This window comes from Neopsephotus bourkii, unplaced genomic scaffold (genome assembly GCF_033783945.1).
Source record: "Neopsephotus bourkii isolate Nb327-2 ecotype Australia unplaced genomic scaffold, CSIRO-AGI_Nbou_v1 NB_855, whole genome shotgun sequence".
NCBI classification, from domain to species: Eukaryota; Metazoa; Chordata; class Aves; order Psittaciformes; family Psittacidae; genus Neopsephotus; species Neopsephotus bourkii.
Window position 1 is genome coordinate 765,620 of NW_026901351.1, and position 21,733 is coordinate 787,352.

The 21,733-nt window shown below is 37.8% G+C and overlaps 1 protein-coding gene across 5 annotated transcripts in view; it reads right to left on the minus strand.

Moving 5' to 3' along the window:
• Positions 1-21,733, minus strand: part of HDAC9 (histone deacetylase 9) — a 451,614-nt gene that overhangs the window by 169,624 nt on the left and 260,257 nt on the right. For 4 of the 5 annotated variants that reach the window (XM_061356435.1, XM_061356432.1, XM_061356433.1 and 1 more), the window contains one exon: positions 17,615-17,878. In XM_061356435.1, the coding sequence (XP_061212419.1) occupies positions 17,615-17,878 (264 nt within the window). Of the gene's footprint in view, positions 1-15,318; positions 17,879-21,733 lie in introns of those variants that run through there. The other variant, XM_061356436.1, reaches the window with a different exon arrangement.

The window sequence follows — 21,733 nt, forward strand, 5'->3', positions numbered from 1 at the left end:
TGTTGCTTTTAGTTTAAGCAAACCTGTCATCCTTTAACACACAGAAAAATCTGTCATAATCCTCTAAGTCTATAAAGTGACTTTGAGATTGTAGCACATCTACCTCCTGAGGGGTTTGTCTATGTGCTGCCATCTCCACCATCAGTTATCTAGGCTCCTCTCAAAAGTGAGCTCTTTGTTGTTGTTGTTGGTTTTTCATACATAAGTAAATACACAAATGTTTTTATTAGATAGCAGAGAATGCATTTGCTTTACTTGTGCGGACCTTTGAGGAAGTCACCCACATACTTACAGGCAAGTAGGCATCTGCAAAATCAGACCCTAGGCATTTCAGCGGTTTTACTTAAAATGTCTTCATGGAAGTTCCTGTATATTATAACGGTCAATGACCTGAGCTGGGTTGAATCATGACTAATGCCTAACTTATCCTTCATTTCTATACATGCTTTATTGTTCCCTGCCACATCTTTCACCATTGTCCCTCCTTGCACAGATTCCCTTTGGCTTCAGTGACTTGGAATTGCTTATTGCTGCGTTTCCTAGTTCTTTCTATATCTCCTAATCCTCATACACATAAAAATACATATATTATGTATGTGTATATATATATAAAATATATGTATAATATCAATATATTATATTAATTTCTTTATGTCAAAACACCAAATCCAGCAACAATAAAGGAATTTTCTGGTTAACATCTTGAAAAGAACTTGGTGTGCATCTGACTAGCCCAGTCTCTTGCAGAGGTAGGCAAACAGTTTAGCAAACTTCTAATCAGTGTCTCTCAGCCACTGCCTCTTGGAAACACTGAAGCTGGTTCAAAAATGCAAAGCTCTTCATTGATTTCAGGAGTGTTAAAATAGCAGAAAAAACTTCAAGCAAAAAAGAAGGAATACAGACACTGCTCTTCCAAAACCTCTCCCCCTAACAATCAAAAGTGAGCTTGAAAGGAAGAATCCACTCAGCAGACAGGATTTAGAGGATGTTATACATATAACGCCACTCTCACAGTCAAGCCAAGAGCTGCACTCAGCATGGAAAGATAAAGCTTTAGGTCAGAACAGAAATGTCAGAACTTCCAAAGAATTCTGGATACGTGGAGCCCAAGGTCTGAATCTTAGGCTTGCTCCTAGGAGTCCTTGGGTCTTAAGAATACTTTGCTGCTGTTTGTATTCTGATCCTAAACAGAGATTAGACACTTGGGAAAACACTGTGTTAATCTATTCCCCAGTGGTTCACGCTGGTCACCAGTCCTGCTGAAAAGCTTTAAAACTAGGCAACAATATTGGAAGCAGAGCCAAACCAGCAGTGTTATTTCTAAGGCTGAGGGCTTCATTCCAAAACTACTGTCTCCTCTTCTCAAGCAGCTTACTAAAAATTACCATGATTTGCGGGTCAATAAATCTTTTTTTTTTAGGTGATAAACCACAAAGTGCCCCATGAATTGATGTACTTCATGTTGCCGTGGAATTTGTCATCTTTTTTTTCCACATACCCAAGTATTTCATTTTGCTCTCTTTGAAACTTGGAGGATTTGTGTTTGTCCCTCTCCCAAGATAGTTATCATTGGCCAGCGCATCAAACAATTTCTTCTAGTGAACTCCAGCCACAGAACAAATACACCACCTCCCAAACCAAAGGCGCCCACTTCAAATCACAGTCCCTTTTGGCAGCCAGCTGCTCTTATACCATTATACCCGGAGCAAACTATAAATCTTTTGCCTTGGACACTACTCACTACTTCAGGAGTGTAAAACTAGCTATTATAAAGGTTTTAGTAAAATGATCAACTGGCTAGGAAGGGATTGTGCTGTAGGTGTCAGACATTTCACAGAGACAATTTCGTAGAGCTCCACCTTTTACTTTTCAAATTCAAGGGCTCCCCTCTAGCAAGCTTAAAGACTTAAATTTTTTTCTTATGTGCTGATGTTTTTTTCTGTTTCTTCTTTCTGTCTCTTGTAATTTTCTTTTTTGCTTGTTTGTTGGTCTTGGTTTGGGTTTGTTTTGGGGTGGGTTTATTTTTTTTCTTGTGTGATTTCTTGCACTCCTTGTGAGCTAAGAAATGTATCAGGATTACAGGAAACCCAACCACACGTGATTCTATATAAGGAAGAAACCTTACTGTTGCTGCCTTAAGTGAAAGGTAGATTTGAAAACGCCAAACCTATTTTCTGTCTATTGAGATCAAAACCTCACTATATTGTCATAGGACTTCGTTTAACCCTGAATGGTTTTGTCTTCAGATTAGCTTAAAAGGAATTCTTTATGCTACTGAAGGTGTGGGGAAGTAATAACTCCTCCTAACACCTTCTCACTATAAACTGCCTGAAAAACTGTTCGTGGAAGGGTGCTTTCCCCCCCCCCCCCCCCCCTTATTGAAACCAAAGCTTTTTTCTGCTCCATTGGTATATTCTGAGTTTAAAACATATTTTAAACTGCATTGTTCCATATTATTCATTGGAATTGAGAATTTTATATAGTCTGTAATATGGTAGGTTATTCTAATCCAAACCCTGGTGTAGTACATAAGCAGAAGTTTCAGCAAGGTAGTTATGATGATAATCAAAATGCAGTGGCTTTGGATTACATAGAAAGAGCTTTCCTTGTTGTTGTCTAAAGGCACGTGTGTCCCCCTGGCAGATGTGAAGGAAGCTTCACACCAAAGGCTGTGTTTGGCTGTTTGTTACCTCTGTTTGTCACCATTTCCACTGCTCCAAAATGCTTATTCCTGCTGCCTCGGTTATACATGGGAGTCAGAGGAGGGAGGACTTTGAAGTTTTTGCTCATAAATACTTCATTTCCAGGGCTGTGCAAAGCTGCATAGGTTACTTTCCACTTTGTGAATGTGCTTTGCATCCATTTGATTGCTCACATGCTTTGTACTTTGAGATAGTTTTGCTGCCTTTCAAGTTACTTGGGGAAAGATGTGGGTTTTTTTCCTGCTGCCCTTTCAGATCGAGGTAACAAGAAGTCCTTTGCTACAGGGCAAGAGTGAAACATCATTAAGTGATAACTTCTTTTCCACAAGTGTAGCAGGTATAACAAAGCTGCTTTCCTTCAAAGGCTCCCAGCCTTGAGAAAGGGAGGAGCCTAGCCACAAAGGACTGGGTTTTCTTTGGTTGGTATAATTTATATTAAAGTCCTTTTGTCAGGAGAAAGCAAAAGTTACTTAAAATTTATTTCTTTTGTCTCTTTCCTTCAAAAGTGATGCAAAAGCTCACAGTCTGTGCTTTTACAATCAGACCAAGCAGGGAACTTGTCCCTGCACAGGTAGCATATGAACCACCAGAGTATTTTTAGTGCATCAAGTCCCCTTGTCTTCAGGTCTGAAGACAAGCTGCTTCCTCATCTTGCCTGCTTTTGTATATTCTTGCTGGCCTTCCTGGAGTATGCTTAACCACAGAGTGGAGAGCTTTTTCACTTCCTAAGCAGTCTTTGAAGGGAGGCCCAAGCATGTTTGCTGATAAATTTAAGAAAAACTGTAGGACATTGGTGGAAAAGAACCAATTCACATAAATGTCCTGTCAAAATGAAATATAAGAGCATAAGATTTGCAGAGGAAATCAAAGTCTGAAAAAGTAATTACCTTTGTTTAGATTAAATACAAGACAAATTTACCAAACAAACAAAACCTCTGGCTAACATGTTATTTCTCAGCCTTTCTCTTCTTTTATGATTAAAATTAGATGTATTTTCTCCTCAGATCCATAATCTCCAATAAATTAACCTGTCCAAATAACACATGCAGATGATTTTTGTGCATGTTTTTTGATTTTGATTGCATTGCTTATGATTGCAATTTAGGTAGCCTTGATTCCAGCCATTGTTGTTCCTGGGAACTTGGGCACCTTTAAACTGCTGAGAAAATCTCAGCTCTTTCATGGATCTAGTTATGTTCCTGGTTTCAAACAGATAAACATGTCTCTGTTTTGTTGACAAATGACTTAAAAGCATAATTTTGCAAATATTGTGCTGTGTCTATAGTATGTCATCACTCTTTAACAGGGACTATGTACTTACACTGTTGTAAGCTGGAGGAATTTACGTGTGAAATGGCTAGGTTTTATCTGTAAATACAATTCCCAAACATTCAACAGAACTACAGGAAACATTACATTAACTGACCTGTCACATAGCTGCAGCAAAACTGACAGTATTAAGGCGATATAATTTTGAAGTCCTACAAATCAGAAATTCATCTCTTATGAAAAACTTCATATAACAAAACAAGCTTATTAGCAGAAATACATTACTTTCTACACTAGTGCGAGGTAGACACTATATGAACTTCATACGGCAAGACCATAAAGCTTTACATCATAGCAGCTCTTTGTATTAAAGCAGAAAAAATAATGCTAAAATAATGGGTTGCAATAGAATGTGAAATGCAGAGCAGAGAATCCTTTCAAGGCAGGGAGGCTCATCCTCTCACTTGAAAGTCATTTTTAACAGGAGGACAGAAGTACTTGGCTAATGTGACAGAGGATAAGGATGCACCCAGTCCTTACTGCCACAGTCCTCAGGGATCAGGATTAAAATAGGTACAAAATGAAGAGGAGTTTCAATATTTCAAACTTGTATTACTAAACTAGAAAGCAATTCTTACTTTGACTTTCACTATGGGTAGTACAACATTGTAACACTAGTAGATGATGGGCAGATTTTTAAAGACATCTTTTAGTATAGCCATTTTAAATGCTATTTAAATAAAGTGTACTACAAAAGTATGTTTTACAGTTATAGCACATATAGAGCAAATGTGTTAGAAATCGAGACAAATCCTAACTAAGCAAGATGCCTGTTGACACAGGCAAAAATAAAAGTATATCTGAAGGTGTTATTCCACTTCCATGTCCTCATGTCCTTATGCATGAATTTAGTAGCATAAATGTAAATTTGGAGAAGCCATTTTTCAAGTAATCTGGAGCTTCTGGATTTCTGAAAATCGGGCTTTTAGAAATGTGAGATTCTTTCCACACATCCTTCTGGAAAGTTCATTCTTAATTTAAAAACCAGCAGCTGCCGCCGCCTTATGGATATACATGACAGCCCTTCTGTGTCTTTCTTGTTTTCCTTAGTCTTCCATTTTTGGACTTGCATAGTGAAGCCTGCTCTTGTCTGACTCCTCAGCATGATATTTTTCACCGTGAATTCAGAGTCATGTTACAAAAAACAATATACTATCCCTTTTTGGGGGGTGATGGAGGAACAGAATGTAGGGGACAGGGGAACGTTCTCTACAAACTCCAGCCTATTCAGTTTTTCTTGGAGTTCCTCTGGTTTCTTTTAAGTAGAGCTGCTGTGCTGTTGACATTTGCTAAGTTATAACACCCTGAAGACTCACAGGGTGAGATATAATACATGTTTTCTATAAATCATGCAAAGACACCCACACTGCTTGTTATGCTTCTGTAAACCTCCATGCACACACCTAAATACCTAGGTGAACATATACAAAATTCATCAAAAAGTGTAGTGGGGAAGGCAAAACCTGCGTAATGTTCTTTTTGAAGTTCTTTGGTTGAGAAGCATGTAAATATACGAATGGGTATAGGTGAGAGAGATGGGAACATATGCCCACACCTGCTAGGCAAGTGGGAAGTAGTGTCATCTAGTGGTTAGCTCAAAGCGAAATGTGAGAGGAGCTGTAAGTCAGGATATAGGAACAAAATGTTTAATTCTTGCCTTGCTGTACTGTGCAACTTACAATGAATAGAAATTATTTCCTGTATCTCATTGATTCAGCTAGAAAACGGGGGGAAATAAAGCAAGTAGATTAATTACTGTTGAAATTTACAGTAACTTAAGTTCATCCAGTTCCCCAAAATGTGCAGACACACCTTTCTACGTGTAGTAATAACCTTATACAATGGAACTAATTTGACTAAAAGCTGGTTCTTATTCTTTCCTCTTCTGACAACATGATTGTTAGAAATGATACACTTTCATAGTTTAAAGCACTCTCTAGTGTCACTTCTGGCTGCAGGAAAAAATGGACTTGAGCACTTGCTTACAAGTGAAGGAAGTTGTGGTGTTAATGCACATACTTAAAGCTAAGTGTATGATTAATTTCTCTGTAGATTTGGGGTTTATAATATGAATGGAGTGCTATAATCTGGTAATATGCTTTTAAGTTTTTATCAAAAGACTTAAAGCTGTAATTTGTAGACACTTCTTATCTAAGAATAACTATAGAGTGTAACATAAAAGCTAATTTACACCTGGGTGTAACATTATTTGTCTGATTATTTGCAAGGCAATCTTAATTAGTTTCACCCATTATGGTTTTATCTACTAAAATGAAAGACACAAAAATCTACTGAAACTGTTGAATGAAGGGCTAACCATAGCAGAAAGGAGCAGTTATTAACAGTTTTCCAGCTGCCCTTGCTGACAGGCAACTCTAAAGCAACAGTTATACATGTCTTAAGTTTCTGCTAACAAAGCTGATTTCTAACCAGAAGGCTAGAGTATTCCTTTTCATCTATTAAGCTCCAAAAGTGACAGTACTCCTTCATATCCCTAATATTTCCTTTTTCAGCTCACCAGGGCCAAAATGTCATCTTTTATTGTAAAACAAAAAAATCAAAGCCAAATGGTTAAAATGCAAAGTTTTGGTTAAACAGTCAGTATTTCAGTGGTTTTATCTGCAGCCTGCAGAGCAACTAAACAAAGCCAAGATATTGTCCATCTCTTTGACAGACAAAGAGCCTCAGAGGTCCAGAATGACATGCCTGGGGCTGGCATGTGATTAGAGTAATTAAATTAAATAGCAGGAAACATGTTTTCCATATGCCATTGCCTGGCCACACACAAACTGTAACCGTAAATCTTTTATATTGCATTGGTTCAGGGAAATGTAGAACCATTTTGAAAATGCATGATGCCCACAAAAATAAAGTTAAAGGGAAAACAGTGGTGTACTCGCCACACTCCCTGGCTTTGGTCACAGGCCTGAAATGTCAAACAAGTTCATTCTGTATTTATTTATTTATTATTAAAGGTGCAGCTCAAAATGCCCTGAGCATCTGAACATTCAGGAAGCATTTCTGGGTGTACACTGGAGGGTACTGCTGATGCTCTGGTTCAGAGGCAAAAAAAAAAAAAAAACCTGCCCAGGAAAGAGAGACATCTCAGGTATCCTACAAACTGAGATCCCAATATATTTCTGTCAGTCTTTTGCAATAGTCCAGCCCTCCAAACATGTATTACAAAGGAATTTTTTGGCTTGGCTCTGTTTTTCACAGCAATATAAACTCAGATTTCTTTGTGTTCATGGCCAGTTGTTAGAAATACAGCATGTTTATTCATGTGTGTTATCCTCTTAGTTGCTGGCTTGGCTTAAACTATGACAATGTGCCATAATACAGTCAAAAGAATTGCTAGTTGGTGGAATCAGCTGTTATTCTTGCATTGATTTGTCACTGCAGTATGAAGATCAACTAGAACATTTGATAACATATTTCTGATTCATCTTTCAGTGGCTGACGGTGCCAGATTAAATCACTGGTATTTCTGTTTTGTTATGTTTTTGCACAATAGGGAAAAGGGAAAAGGCTGCAAATCCATTTGGAAGGAGCTATTAATCACTGACTTAAATAATCCAGTCCTTGAGATTTTTTAGGAGATGACATACAGGAACATTTCATATATATATATATACATATATATATGTATATATATATATATATATAAATCCTGAAGACTGCAAAATGCTCTTCAAGTGAAGAGAATGAAGAATTTGGGGAAAATGATCTTAGCACATGGCAACCTGTCAATGAAAGTAAAAATGTGTCTCGACATTTTCTGGTGAAATAGGTATGAGATAATTTCATAGGCATTTTAGATATTCTATCTTCACTTTATTTCCTTGTCCCAGAACGCTCAGACACAAAACAACAGAAGCTTCAGTGCTTCTGATTCAGGTCCAGCACTGACCTATGGTATTAAGTTTAATAATTGATTCAATTCAATGAAATCAAAGTACAAGCTTCCAGCTGGAAAAATAAATGTCAGTTCATCTTTGAAAAGCAGTGTAAGATGGATGACAGAACACTGATAGTCTTGGATCAATCTTTAGCAGTCACAGTATTTCTCGGGATATTGAAGTGAGATTTGAGATGGAGAACTAGGAATTGGGACTTGATTCTCTGCTCCTTTGAATGTTTTGTCTATTAACTAATCTCCATTATTTGACCAGGAAAGCTTGGAACAGTGAATCTAAGATTGTTAAAGGAGACAGCAATGACAGGAAAATGAAAACCAACGACTTATGTTAGTAGCAGATGGCAGAGCTTTTTTTCTTTTAAAGCAACATTTCTTCAACTGTCTGAACTCTTCTATTCCCTGAAGGCATCAGCACATTTCAACTTAGATTATTTTGCCTGAACTTTCTATACAATGGGTTAAAATGACCAGTTGATAGGCAAAGCAGTTAATCCCTCGTTACCACCTTGTCTTCTGAGAACAAGGACAATAGAGAAAGTTCCTTGCAGAAGATAGGAACGTGGAGCCTCTGACTGAGGTAGAGTCATCCTACAGAGGGGGAGGGGACAGAGCTGCCTTTCAAGCCAAGGTCTCAAGACTAGTTACAAGGTGTCCTGTAAGACATTTTACAGCTGCTGCTTCACGTCCTCTGCTTCTCCCCACCATTATTCCCAAGGCAGTGCTGGAGTGAGGAGGACAACCCTCCATCCACTCCTGCTCCCCAGCTGGTCTTGGCCTCCAAGCACCATCTCTTACCTGGCATAAGCGAATGCTGCCAGGGAGTGGCCAAGCACATCTTTAAACCAGTGGTAATTGAGGGCTCATAGCCCTTCCCAAGGACATCTCTTATGCCTTTGATCATCAAAAATGGGGGAAATCCAGAGTACTTGGCAGAGAGGCTGGTACACCAGCAGGACGGCCACGGGAGAGAGGAGGGGCTGGGGAAGCTTCTGCTGAGGACTTATTTGCCAAAGGGGAGAAAGGTTGGGGTAGCTTTGGGTGTAATTGTTCTGATTTTGCAAAATATGCAGCAGTAGTGACCAGTAGTTGTTCACTGCTGATGCAACAGCACTGTGATTGTGATCAGTGGAGAAGGCAATAGCTGAAAAGTCTGTTTTTCTGGTAGCAGCTGAGAGAACTACTTTGCAGCTCTGCTTTTGCATTGTATCTCAGCTGTGTAGTCACCTGTGGGCCTCGAATCTCCTTGTTTTGTTAGGCTCAAGCTCTCAGTTCAAGGGATGAAGTTTATGACACAAAAGAGCAGAATATGTATATATTGGTATTTCTTGATGTAAGCTACTGTTGCATTCAAAGGAATTCTGCAGGTTGAATACAACTAACCTCAGTGGGATTGTGCCCCTCCATTCTGACATGCCAAATCCTCCTCCGTTTCCAAACCCCTCACCTGAAAAGTCAGTTTTTTCTTTTTCTTTTTTTTTTTTCCCAATACTTGGCACCCATATTAAATCAGAAGAAAGTAAAAATAGGAAATACCAGAAGCATGTGAATAATAACTTGCTATACATCAAACATTAAGTGCTTTGCCTTGTGATTTCCTTAACTACTTGCTGAAGTAATCACGCAGAAGATCAGGCAGACACAGTAAAGCTAATGCTGGTAAGGAGCTTCCAAACATTTTTCTTCACTTATGCACCTAACTCACTTTGAGTACTAGTCTATAAGTTAATATTCAGCCTTTAGCAATGACAGTAAATGTGCAGGTGGCCATGATAGTAAAAGAGAATCAGGTGCTGACTTCTTTTTATCACTGACTATCTAATTTCAGAGTATCATTTCAGGCTCAAATGATCCACTTAGTCATGCCCTCTAGGACATGGTACTGAAACCCAAATCCATGAAGGAAACTGCTGTGAAACTGTCTCTCTGTGTTGACTACCTCCAGCTCACCTTTATGACAGCAGCTTCACAAGTGCTGTGCTCCTGTGGGTATGGCACCCCACCAGACTGAACCCTCTGCATCTTTGAGTGTGCTGTGTGTCAACTGATTTCACATCTTGAAAGCAGAAAAAGAAAAATCTAAAAATGAGTTGTTGTACTTTGAGTCCTTTTCCTTGATTAAAAGCTGGAGGGAAAGGGCCAGAGAGGTGAAAGAAAGGATTACTTCTTTTAAATTGAAGTCTGAGCTAATACAGTAGTGACATATAATCGTATTTAACTTGAAAGCACTCAATTGTTTTGGGAAAATGAGCAGCTTGCTTGGTTACTGCATTACCCATCAACATGGATAAGGAACAGTCCCCATGCTCATTCTCAGCCTCTTCCTGCAGGAATGAATCTTGTTCCTGATCCTTTTTTTATTTGCTGGTCTTGTGCTGCTTCTCAGAGCCTGGAGATCATAGACTCACAGAATGGTTAGTGTTGGAAAGGACCTTAAGATCATCTAGTTCCAACCCCCCTGACTGATAGCCAAATCAGAGCTATGGAAGTCAGGTGTCACTGGGTTGCGCCTGTGGGGCTGGCACTATCCATTTTTATTTTTCTGCCAGAAACACGAACAGAGAAGCTCTGAAGTTCTCTGTATTGAGAAAGTAGCTTCAGAAAGCTGAAATCTATGCAGAAACTAATAGCAAAGTAAGACTTGTACAAATTTAGAAAAGAAAAAAGAGTTCTAGAAAGAAAAATGTCAGGGGATGTGCTGTTGAGCTCGGGAGCCTTTGATGCCCTAAGGCAAAATGGATCAAAACTGGTGGGAAATGAGGGAAACCTGATCACCACCTGTCCCTGTGTGCAGTCAGGTAGCTGAGTGATGGGGCCGTGCTTTCTGATGTCTAGTAACTCTTCAACTTGTATTTTCAGTAGAGGAAGATCTAGGAGAGCAAGCTGCAGAAGCAGCTGGTCTTGGTAGCTATACCTCTGTGCACACGGTGGGGGAGCATTTCCCAACAGTGCTTCTGACCTGTGCTCCTTATGGGTCTGTTCTGCAATAGAGATCTGCTTCAAAAATCTGCCAGCCGCCACCTAAAAAACTACCATGGTTTTCTTCTTGATGGGAGCAAAAGGAAAAGACTAAGTAAAGGGTTGAAAACTGAATCCTCCATGCTTCCCTAGCTGCTTTACAGAGAACCTGAGCAAAGCCTTCTTAAGCCCTTGCCATTGCTGCTTTGCTGCAATCTCACAGCTGTAATTTTCACATGGCCATTTTCTGAGGAAATACAGGCAGTATGAACAGAAGGACCTCCTTGGCTTCCTGGGAATCTAAAGGTCACAGACCAGAACATGAGAGAAAACAGATAATGCACTGCTTTCTGCATTAGAGCACATATATCTCAAAGGGATTCAGGTCGATTCAGGATTCCTGCTCTTCCAGGACATTAAACAACAGAGCTTTATGAAGATTTAGCAAGCAGTATACTGAGGCGTGCATTTACTCACTCTCATAGTGTATGAGAAGGAAAAAAATGAAAACTTTAGTGTGTGTGTCTGACAGAGAGACATTCAAAGATCAAACCAGAATTCTTCCAAAAATGAAGCATTTAAAGAAGCAGCTTTCCAAGAACACATAATCCTTTTCAATAACAATAATAAAACCCTGTGCTGTCTGATACAGGAAATGATAAATTGCCCAATGGCATGAAAATAGTATCATCTGACTGTCAAAATGTGAAGTGGTAATTACTGGGATCTAGATTTACAGATTTTTGATTCATGCCAGCTATGTACCCCTGATTAAGTGATTTTGCCTAGCATTGCCCCAGCAGTCTCCTTACAGGCTGCTCTCTCTGACAAAACGAAGCAGTAACAAAAGTAACAAGGTGCTATATCTTAAGTATCTGAAGGAGGAAAACAACTATAAAAAATTTTTGATTGAAAAATAAAATCCTTATCAACGTCATTCTATGAAGGTACCAGTGAAATGATACAATTTCATTATGATTTAATGCCATGTGGTCAGTCAGACAGTTCAGGTCTTGATTTGATTATGTCATAAATCAAGTCTCACTGCCTTCTGTAACTGAAAGTTTACAACACGAGACAAAACAAAAAAAATAATTTCCTTGGCAATCATTAAGAAAGTACATGTGATACTTTCTGGGGAAAAAAAAAAAAGAATTTTCAAATCCAACTGGGAAAGAATAATTAATTGTAATTGTTCTCATTATTCTGCATGTTCACATAAAATTCGCATTAAAAATGTAAAAAGAATTCTTCTTCTTGTAGCATAAATTTAAAGACCACAGTTAGAAACGTGATAAAGATGGACAGGCTCTTAAGAGTAGAGGTGACAGAATGGTGGCTAAATATTCAGGTGGGGCTTCCCCTCATGTACATGCATGAAAATACTTCACGAAACAACTCCAACTACACAGCACCCTGTCCTCTTGCTCCATCCAGTCAGTCAAGTTTGATCCCTGAAATCGTAATGCCAGCTTGCGTTATGTCAGGGTTGTACTGCAACTGTGCACCCATGGACTTGAGGAAGAGCAGAAGGGTACAGGGTTAGTGCCTCTCTTACTGGTTATGCAGTTAAGAGACAACTAAGTATAGTTGAGCTGGTATATGTAAGACTCTGGTGGCAAGCTCATTTAGGAGGCAGGAGAGGTGCAGAAAGGTTTACTTGAAAGTTTGACGTTGTTCAAAACTTACATTTCCATTTATCCCACCCTTCACAGCACTTCTCAAAGCCAAAAATGTTGTAACATGCTACCACCTTGGAAAGACCAAATATGCAGAAGGGCTCTTTTAACAGTGCATCCTCCAACAAACCTCCCTTATATTTAAGTTAATTCAAGGTAACTATGGAAAGTAAAGTAATACAAATGCAACAAAAGCTTCACAGCCAGATTCAAACCATCTCATTTAGTCAGCTAATTAAGGCACTAGATCACTTATAAGAATCTGGTCTGTCAAAACAACTCTAGTGACTAAGGCACCTGTGCAGTCACCACAGAGACTTAGACACTCCTGAATGATTTCAAATTACTAAGCTGGTATGCTTTTAACTCTCAGATACTGATGAAATAACCCATGGGGTCTCTAATAGCTGTGCGTGTCCACAGGTAGAAGTTGGCTTCTATGGGCTAGATGGATTATGGGTCTGGAATAAAAATAAGCAAAAGGAATGTGACACTTGAGCTCGGTAAATGGGGACCAATAAACCCGTCAAGGCCAAAGGATGCCCCTTAGTCCTGTTTGTGTGTGTGAGTGAGTAAGCATGGCCAAGAAACCCACCTTTTCCACTGGCTGTGTGAGCTAACTGTATTTTTCACTTTTAAATCAAATTCCAAATTAGGCTGAAATACAAGAGGAAAAAACCAAACAACAAATGCAAAGCACTAAGCCTACCAAATGCAAAGTTCGGTGTCTACCAATTACAGCGGTAAAATTCTACAAAAATCACTGGGATTATTCCTCTAGTGCAGAGATGATAATTTATCCAGGATGCTCATCTTTGCCCAAACAGCGATTCAGCATTCAACATTCTAAACTATATTCCTCCACTGAGCAATGAGGTAACAGAAGCCCTGCTACCACCCAGATAATGGGAACTGCATAAGGAAATCAGAAAGCAAACAAATAAATGTAAAGCAAACAAACATTTCTTAAGTGGATAAGTAGGACATGCTGCTAGTGGGACAGAGTAGAATAAGGACATTAACTTGGCTTAGCTAATTTTGGCTGCAAATTGTGAAGTGCTCATAGGGAGAGAAATAAGTAAAAATTTTTAGGTTGGTGCTTGGGATTAATGTTTATAGATTTTTACCTCAGAATGCCAGTGAAGATAAAAACAGGGTACAGTTGATTTAAGTAACATGGATTAAGTCTTAGTGATCCTGATGATAACGAAGACGGAATGAAGATAGTGTACAAATGAACTTCTGAATAGAAAAGATGAGTGGTGGTAGTGTCTGGAGTGCTCTTGCTTTCCTGAAGGAACTGGCTTTTAATCCTACTTCATTAATGCCAGAAAATTAAAAAAAGGCTAATGTTACAGTATCTACATTTGGGTAATGTGTCTGTCTTGATTATGTAAATATTATGAAGCGTTTTCCCTCACTTAGTAGTAATTACTTCTAAATTAGCAGCTACACTGGCTTTATTTTTTGGACAACAGGGAAGAGTAAACTGGAAGTAGATAAGACTTGTAAATTGTATTCAATTATGATTATTTATTTTCATTATGGGTGCTATGATGCATAGTAAACAAATAATTAAAAAAAAAAAATCATCTAGGTATAGCCTACAAACCAGGAATGTAAATTGAAAACATTCTTCTAATTCCAACATAAGTATTTAAACAAAAGGCATCTCAATAAAATCCCTGTTGAAAGCATGATTTACTTACAGACACAAGATTCTAAATACATTATATCATTATTGAACTGCTTGCCCTATTGTTTATTCTGTTAAGGCTAGCTTTAATCTTTCCTAAATAAAACTTAACTTTTTACCTATTTTTGGGGGTGTATTACTCATGAAACATTAGTTTGCTGCTATATCAGTGAAAATTATCACATTTGATTAACAGAAATATTTATTCTTACATATTTATGTTGCTGAAACCATTTTATTTTAGTACTATTTGTATCAGAATCAGAGCTGTTAAGAGCCTTTGCAAGTTAAATGAACTGTTAGAAGAGCTAGAATGCAACAATTTCCTGAACTCTTGGTAGGAACAATTCATGTACAGTAGCAATAGGGACATGCTGCTAATGGGATAAACTCTCTCTAGATCTGAAGCAAAGTTCAGGACATGTCACAAAGCACTTAACATCTTCATGGAAGGGCTAGGTGTTACTCTAAAGGTGAACGTTAAAGATGGTATTCCAAAGTAGGAGCAGGACTTCACTGCCTCATGCAGTTTCTTTAACGTCTGCAAAGTTTGAGGATTTCCTCCTCCCCAGCATATTTACATGTGGACTCTAGTTTTGCAAAGGTCTTGAGGAATATCAGAGATAAGTACAAGCTCAGCTTCAGATCAGCATGTTTTGGGTTCTAGGCAAGTTGGAAAAATAATGAAAATTATTTCAGTTCATCTAAATTTTGGATAATTACTAGCTAAGAAATTGGGATTCACCTTTACCTTTCCTGTATGGTGATATATGATCACATGTTCAAGACAGATGCCACGATGGGAAAATGAACATGCATCAATACTGCTCCACATTCACTAAAACTTATGATGGCAGATGCAGGATAAAACAAGAGACCAAAAAAAGACTTTGTGTAATTATTGTAAGAATAGTGTAATTAAAAACTTGCTCCTGAAAGCCTGAATTGTTTCGACAACGTGTAGTGAACATATTTGGTTATACAAAGCAAAAGCACAACTAAGTTATCAAATTTACACAAAGTCAGATATCTGAAAGGTGATCTTTTAAAAAAAAAACTTTATTTGAGAAAGGAAGAGATATCAGAAGGCAAAAAAAGGAAACATACAAACAGAATATATTTACAACACAAAACAAGAGATCACCTCTAAGGGTGTAAATTATAATAAATACAGTAGATTTAAAATGTAAGAGACAATAATCAATTAGAAATGTGGTTGTTTAAACCCAGTTTTCCTTTTCACTGGTTCCAGGTTTTAAATTTCATCCAAATTTGAAAGATTCTGAAATTAAAGTCCACTAATGTATTGGGGTTTCTCACCTGAATGACACTATAAAAATATCTTGTCTTTTGTGAATATATGTCTTTGAAGTGATATTGTAGAAAACTCTTCTCAATTGCAAGTTTCCCCCCAAATAAAATGTATTTTAAAAGATGCACTATCCCATTTTGATGAGGCTAAAGTTAGTCAGATTTCAAAGAAAATTAAAATGTTACAGAATAGGAAAACCATTAAATTTTACTCCTCCATTACTTTTTGAATGTGAATGTGATTTTTTTCATCCAAGATGAAGAAAGACTTCTTTTCAAATATGAAGCACACATAAATATCACCTGTGTTTTTTCTCAATTAATAAATATCTTCTATCTAAGGAGGCCTTTCATATTAACTGCAACTATTCAGACATTTGTTTGGAGACCTTATAGGAAAAAGGATAATGTATCTTTAGAAGCTGCAACACTTTATAAGATATTTAATATTATTACAGCATAATGTAAATAACACATGCTAATAATATATTTTAGAACAATTTCTACATTTGGCAAAACAGCTATCTTTCTTGAAACAGGATACTGCACCTTAAAATACCTCAGCTTTAGAAATATAAATATTTTTAATAGAAAAAAAACCCTGACAAGGATTCCAGGTCAGTTTGGGATTACCCATATTAAAGGGGATCTTAATACAACGAATCTTTAACTAGCTTAACAAAAGTAAACCTATAAAACAAGGTAAACATATCAAAAGGGAATATGAAGGAAATGTTTCACTGGAAAGCTTCCTTAACAATTTCCCTACTCGCTTTGTTATTTTCTTTGACAATAAATCAATTCATAGAGTGCCTTTAAAAACAGAGGGAACACTGCCCCGTCCCCCCCCGCCCCGCATTCCTCAGCACATGAATCACTTGGGCTTCCTGTTTCCATAAGGCATTTCCTGCCCCCCCTCCCAAAATCACTTTTTTGCAGAACAGCGGGACCTGACAAAGTATCGACTTAAATAAACAGGGCCTTCCACTGCATTCACCCTAGCCCTGCCTGAGCGGATGGCAATGGAAAGGGATGCCAGTGCGCTGGCTGCACACATGCACTGCGCCTTTCAGCTCGCCAACAAGCTGAAGTCTCCTTTTGCCGAGTTGGCATTTTATGGACAGTTGTTATTTTCGTATTTGTCCACGAGACCCAGCAGTAAAGGTTATGCCATATTGTATGATTACTCTTTATTTAAAATAACAAACAAGTGATCAGGTATCAGTTGATAACAGTAAAAGTTCTGTGCTTTTCCTGCAGTATCCTAATAACTGATTGCAACCTAATGCTGCCTTTTGCTTCTTGCCAGTAGTTGATCTGCTGCATTTACAATTGTCTCCGTGGATGGCATCATCAAATAAGACAGAATGAAAAATTAACTAAGCAGTGCAAAAAAGAAAACAATGCAATTTTAAACAGTGCCTTGCCTGCCTCTACATCCACCTTGTCAATTGCATCCATCTTTTCTTTAATTTAAACTTTATACACCAGCCTGGGACCACTGATATAGCAGTCAATACATGTCTACTGGGGAAAAAAGTACCCTAAGGTTAACAGTGTTCAAGACTACAGTATGATACAGTATATACAGACAGCTGAAAGCAAAAGTCAGAGGATTCAAAATCAGAGAAGGAGAATGTTTCATCAATCAGGACCGGAAACTAATTCCAGCAATTGCTGATCTCAACAAGCTAGGTGATACGAGTTCTCTTTCACTAGAAATAAGCAATGTAATGTAATACAAAGTCTGGGCTAATACAAAGTCTATCAGCTATTACGCAAAGATTTATATAAAGTGTCTGCAACAGGTATTTTCTCAATTAGTGGCCATAAGGATGAGATTCACTATGTTTTCAAGTGTGCATACAACACTTCTGCCTTTGTTAGATTCTTTGAACAGTAAATCAGGATTTGCTAGATCAGTGAATCAAAACACAACTGCTTACCAAAGCCTAGAAAATGCATGTGATGCTCAGATAATAACTTTAATTACAAATCCTGGAGCTAAATCTTTGCCTATTACCTGTTGCATAAAAGCAGCTTGCTCCCCAGATTCCATTTGCTGGGTCTGAACATCCTCATCACTGTCCGGTGGCTCCTCTTTGACTTTCACAGCCCCCACCTGCTGTCCTATTCTGTTTTCCACACCATCACTGCTGCTCTCAGCCCTAATGCTGGCACCGCCATCAGGAGCTTGCTCTTCCTGCATCGAGTGATGAAGCTCTTCTTCAGCTTCCTCCAGGTGACTGCCAGGCTGCTTCAGCTGCTCAATGGACTTAGAGAGCATCTGGAAAGAGAACAGAGGAACAGTTACTGACTCCTTTCACTGATGCCAAATACGAAGAAATACTAGATTTGCACTGACAAAATTGAATCTGCAGCAAGCCCATGTAGCCATGAATTGCTAAAATACTAATGTGCAGGTCAAAACAGAACCAAAGTTCTTGAGCAAAAGGTCACTTGTTACTCTTCAGTAGAAAATACCATGTATGTAGAGAGTGCTATATGGAAACACTAAACTAAAAATAAGGCATAAGAATGAAAACAATACACATCTGTTACACTGTTACAGCTTGTAATAAAGAGAAATTTGGCTCCTTTCATACTCTGAACATAAATGTAGAACTTTACATAACTATATTACAGTTCATTTCTACAACCCAAAATAATAACGGAACTCCTAAGTCCTAAAACCAATCATTAATATGGTTAATATTTTGTTATAAGAAAATTAGGAAATGTTCACATTAGCATTTCTATCAATCAAAGCAAGGTGGCACTGAAAGGCAACAAAGGAGCAGTGACAAACAGCTGGTGTCAGTCCTTCTCCTGTGGCACAAAGATACCACATGCAGATCTGTCTGTGACTGGAGAGACTACAGCTTTTGTCATGCACGCTACAGGTATCTCAGTTTAAGCAAAATGATACAACATAGCTACCCAGACAATACTGGTTTTACACCACTAACTTCTGTTGCGAAGCTCTGCTGAGGTGCCAGATATGAGTGTTGCAATCAAGTACAGATTATGTTTTACTATTTAAGGTGCAGCAAATACATTCCAAACCAGTCCAGACGTAGTCCTCAAAACACAAACTGAAAAATCCCCACTCTATTGAAAGAGATACAAATTAGAGATGTAAGCAAGCATCTGTGGGGTCAAGAGAGTAATTACCATTTATTCAACTGACCACTTGATTTCAAGCAAATACTGATTTGTATCTCCAAGGTCAAATATACTGAGAAGAGAAAAATAACCCCCAACTTTTACCATTACTTACTAGCAAAGTTAGGACACATATTTAGCTCATTACTGCTCTCCTTTCTTTTATCCTTTTTCACTTTTATGTCCTGTCCTCTCATATGATGGAGAATGATAAAAACAAGAGGATGGCATGGCGGGAGGGACAGACCCAAAACCTGAAAACCACTGCTGCTGGCTCAGTCTGCTAAGTCACAGCTGAATGCTTTCCCTGTATCACTATCAGCCATGCTTTCCTATTTGTTAAACTGTTTTTTAAAGGCAGCTTGGCCCCATCTTATTCCAGTAATTACATCAGTATCATTACCAAGAGATTGGTCAGTTCTTCTAAGTCAGAAACATCTGATTTTAAATTATATCTCTTAGTAGTAGTGTGGAAAATTACATATTTGAAGTTTAGAGTCAGTATTTCTCTCTTACCTCTCTAGCTAAAGCTGGATTCCATAGCAGAAAATGAGTCTTACATGAAACACTGCTCAAGTCCTTTCACTGCTGGATACTTCTGCTTACACTTAACTCTTAAATCTTTAAATCCCCACTTACCACTTTTTCTCTGAATTTATCTGTAGGTACATGCTGGATTCTCCTTATGTTAATGCATATTTTTCATTTTGGAAAAGTGATTGACTAACCTGAGTTTCACTAACGCTACATTTAAAACCTCCACATTTGCTTTTTTTTCACTAATAAATTAGAGCTGTACAGACTGGTCTCTTTAACCAGTACACTTTATTGTTTTCGCTATTCCAACTAAAGGAGTCACTTAGAAAAATGGCTTCATGCTAATGTAACCTATATATTTTATTTTCTTTTATTTTCAGGAAATTAAACTGTTAGGGATATACATGAGCCAAAGTAAATAGTGGCAGCAGGAGAGGAAGCATTTACAGACATCAGCTCCACTGTATAACTACAAGAGTCCAACCAAACACAAGCTAACCTGTTTGCTTGTACAGAAAAGTGGAAGACTAAATAACCTGGAGATTGCAACAAATCATTATACAGATCCTTCAGTTACAGCCCCTGTCTTCGTTTCTCCTTTGTAATGATAAGCTCTTGTAAAATACAGTATTTTAAGTAAAACATCTTTACAAAGACACATAGCACAAAATCCTGCAACAACTCCTATATTTCTTTCTTTAATTAATTCTTCATTTTAAATACATGGTGGCTGTTTCTACAAACTCCTGTATATACATACAAAACACTTTTTCGCCTTCTCTCCTATGGCTATCTCGTATTACTTTGACCGATTATGTACATTAGCTGTACTGAAACAACCTGGCATCTGCTTACTGTTGTCTCTGTTACTCATGTAGTACAATGTTTCTAAGGAATGTATTTATCTTCCAAAATAATTCCTGTGCCTTATGGCTTAAACAATAGTTCGCAGCAAATGAGAAAAGGCTTTGGGCATTTTTCAGTTCCACAGTTAGCTGTTGCTATAGTTTTGTCCAAATAATTGCCTGCTATAGCTACCTTCAGAAGGTGCTAGTCAGATGTGTAAGCTGGAAAACTAAAACCTCAGTTGTAACATGTTTAATCAAGCTATATTAATTTACTCCAGCTGAATCTGATCCAGTCGCCTGTATTTCATTACGTATTATTCAGAGAAGCTAATTATTAATCTGGCGTTAACTGTATCTTTTCAATATTATTATTGACAACAAATAATCTTATTTTTTCCATCAGTACATCAACAGAACCTTACATATTATTTTTAATTTTTTACTAACAGATATTGGTCAATTATGATCACCATGCAAAGCACTAACAAATTTTCACTTCCTCCGTATTTTGATGTATTTATAAACGTGCTTTAAACCAACTGACAGCCTGAAATGAAAACTGTAATTCAGGTACTCCTTATGTAAGCTCTAATGTTATCTATACTGCTCCTATAATTTAGTGCATCCTACCAACTGCCCCATTATTTTAACCTTTACTACTTCAATACAGAGGAGGATTTTACCATTAAAAAAAATTGTCAAAATGCTACGAATAGATTATTTTAAGAACATATGTAGGGCTCCTACACTGACCAAATAAAATCTTGGTCGAGTGAAGACATTGCTACTTTAGCTTCAGTGGAGACAGGCCTTTATTCATCATACGTTACAAAAAATGACCTTAAAAGACAGAGGGGTTTGTTCACTTTTGACATTATGATGTCTGAGATTTTCTTGAACACAGACATATGCTACAGGCTTTGCACTTACATTATTTACATCAAAATTACTCTTTTTTTCTGCAAGTGGCAGGGTCAAGGGTTTCTAGATACAAAGATACACAAATAACATCAAGAATTTAAGGTTTTTATTGTAGTAGTGGTCTTTTGCTACCTGACTGCAATAATTTTAACCAGAGGATTTAGACTTCGGACTCCCTTTATTGAGGAAAATGAAGATCTGCAATGGTGATCAAAGGACCTTATAAGGAAATAAGCTGTCATTTGGACAGAAGTATATTAAAGCTGACAACGGCAAAGCCGATTTTCCTTAAGACAAGAGGAGTTCACGTTACTTCACATTCATTAATATTTTTTCCCCAGAAAGATGGAATGAGGATTTCCACCCACTTTTGGATGGGATGTGAACATTTGCAGAATGTTTTCAGAAGGTCAGCATACTAGATCCCACAGGTATAAATGCCAGACTTCAGTGGAGAGGTATACCGTTTCCCACATCAAAAGCCTGGCATCTGACAGCTGACCAGAATATTCCATAGGGGATCTTTTCTTTGTTATTAAGGACAGAGGCACACCTCTTGAAAATGATTTGTTTCTTTTCAGAATGGAAATAATCCAGGGGAATTCTTTACCTCTGACCTATGTTAGATTTTGCTTGTTATCACCCTCACAGCAGCACTGTCTTGCTGCCAA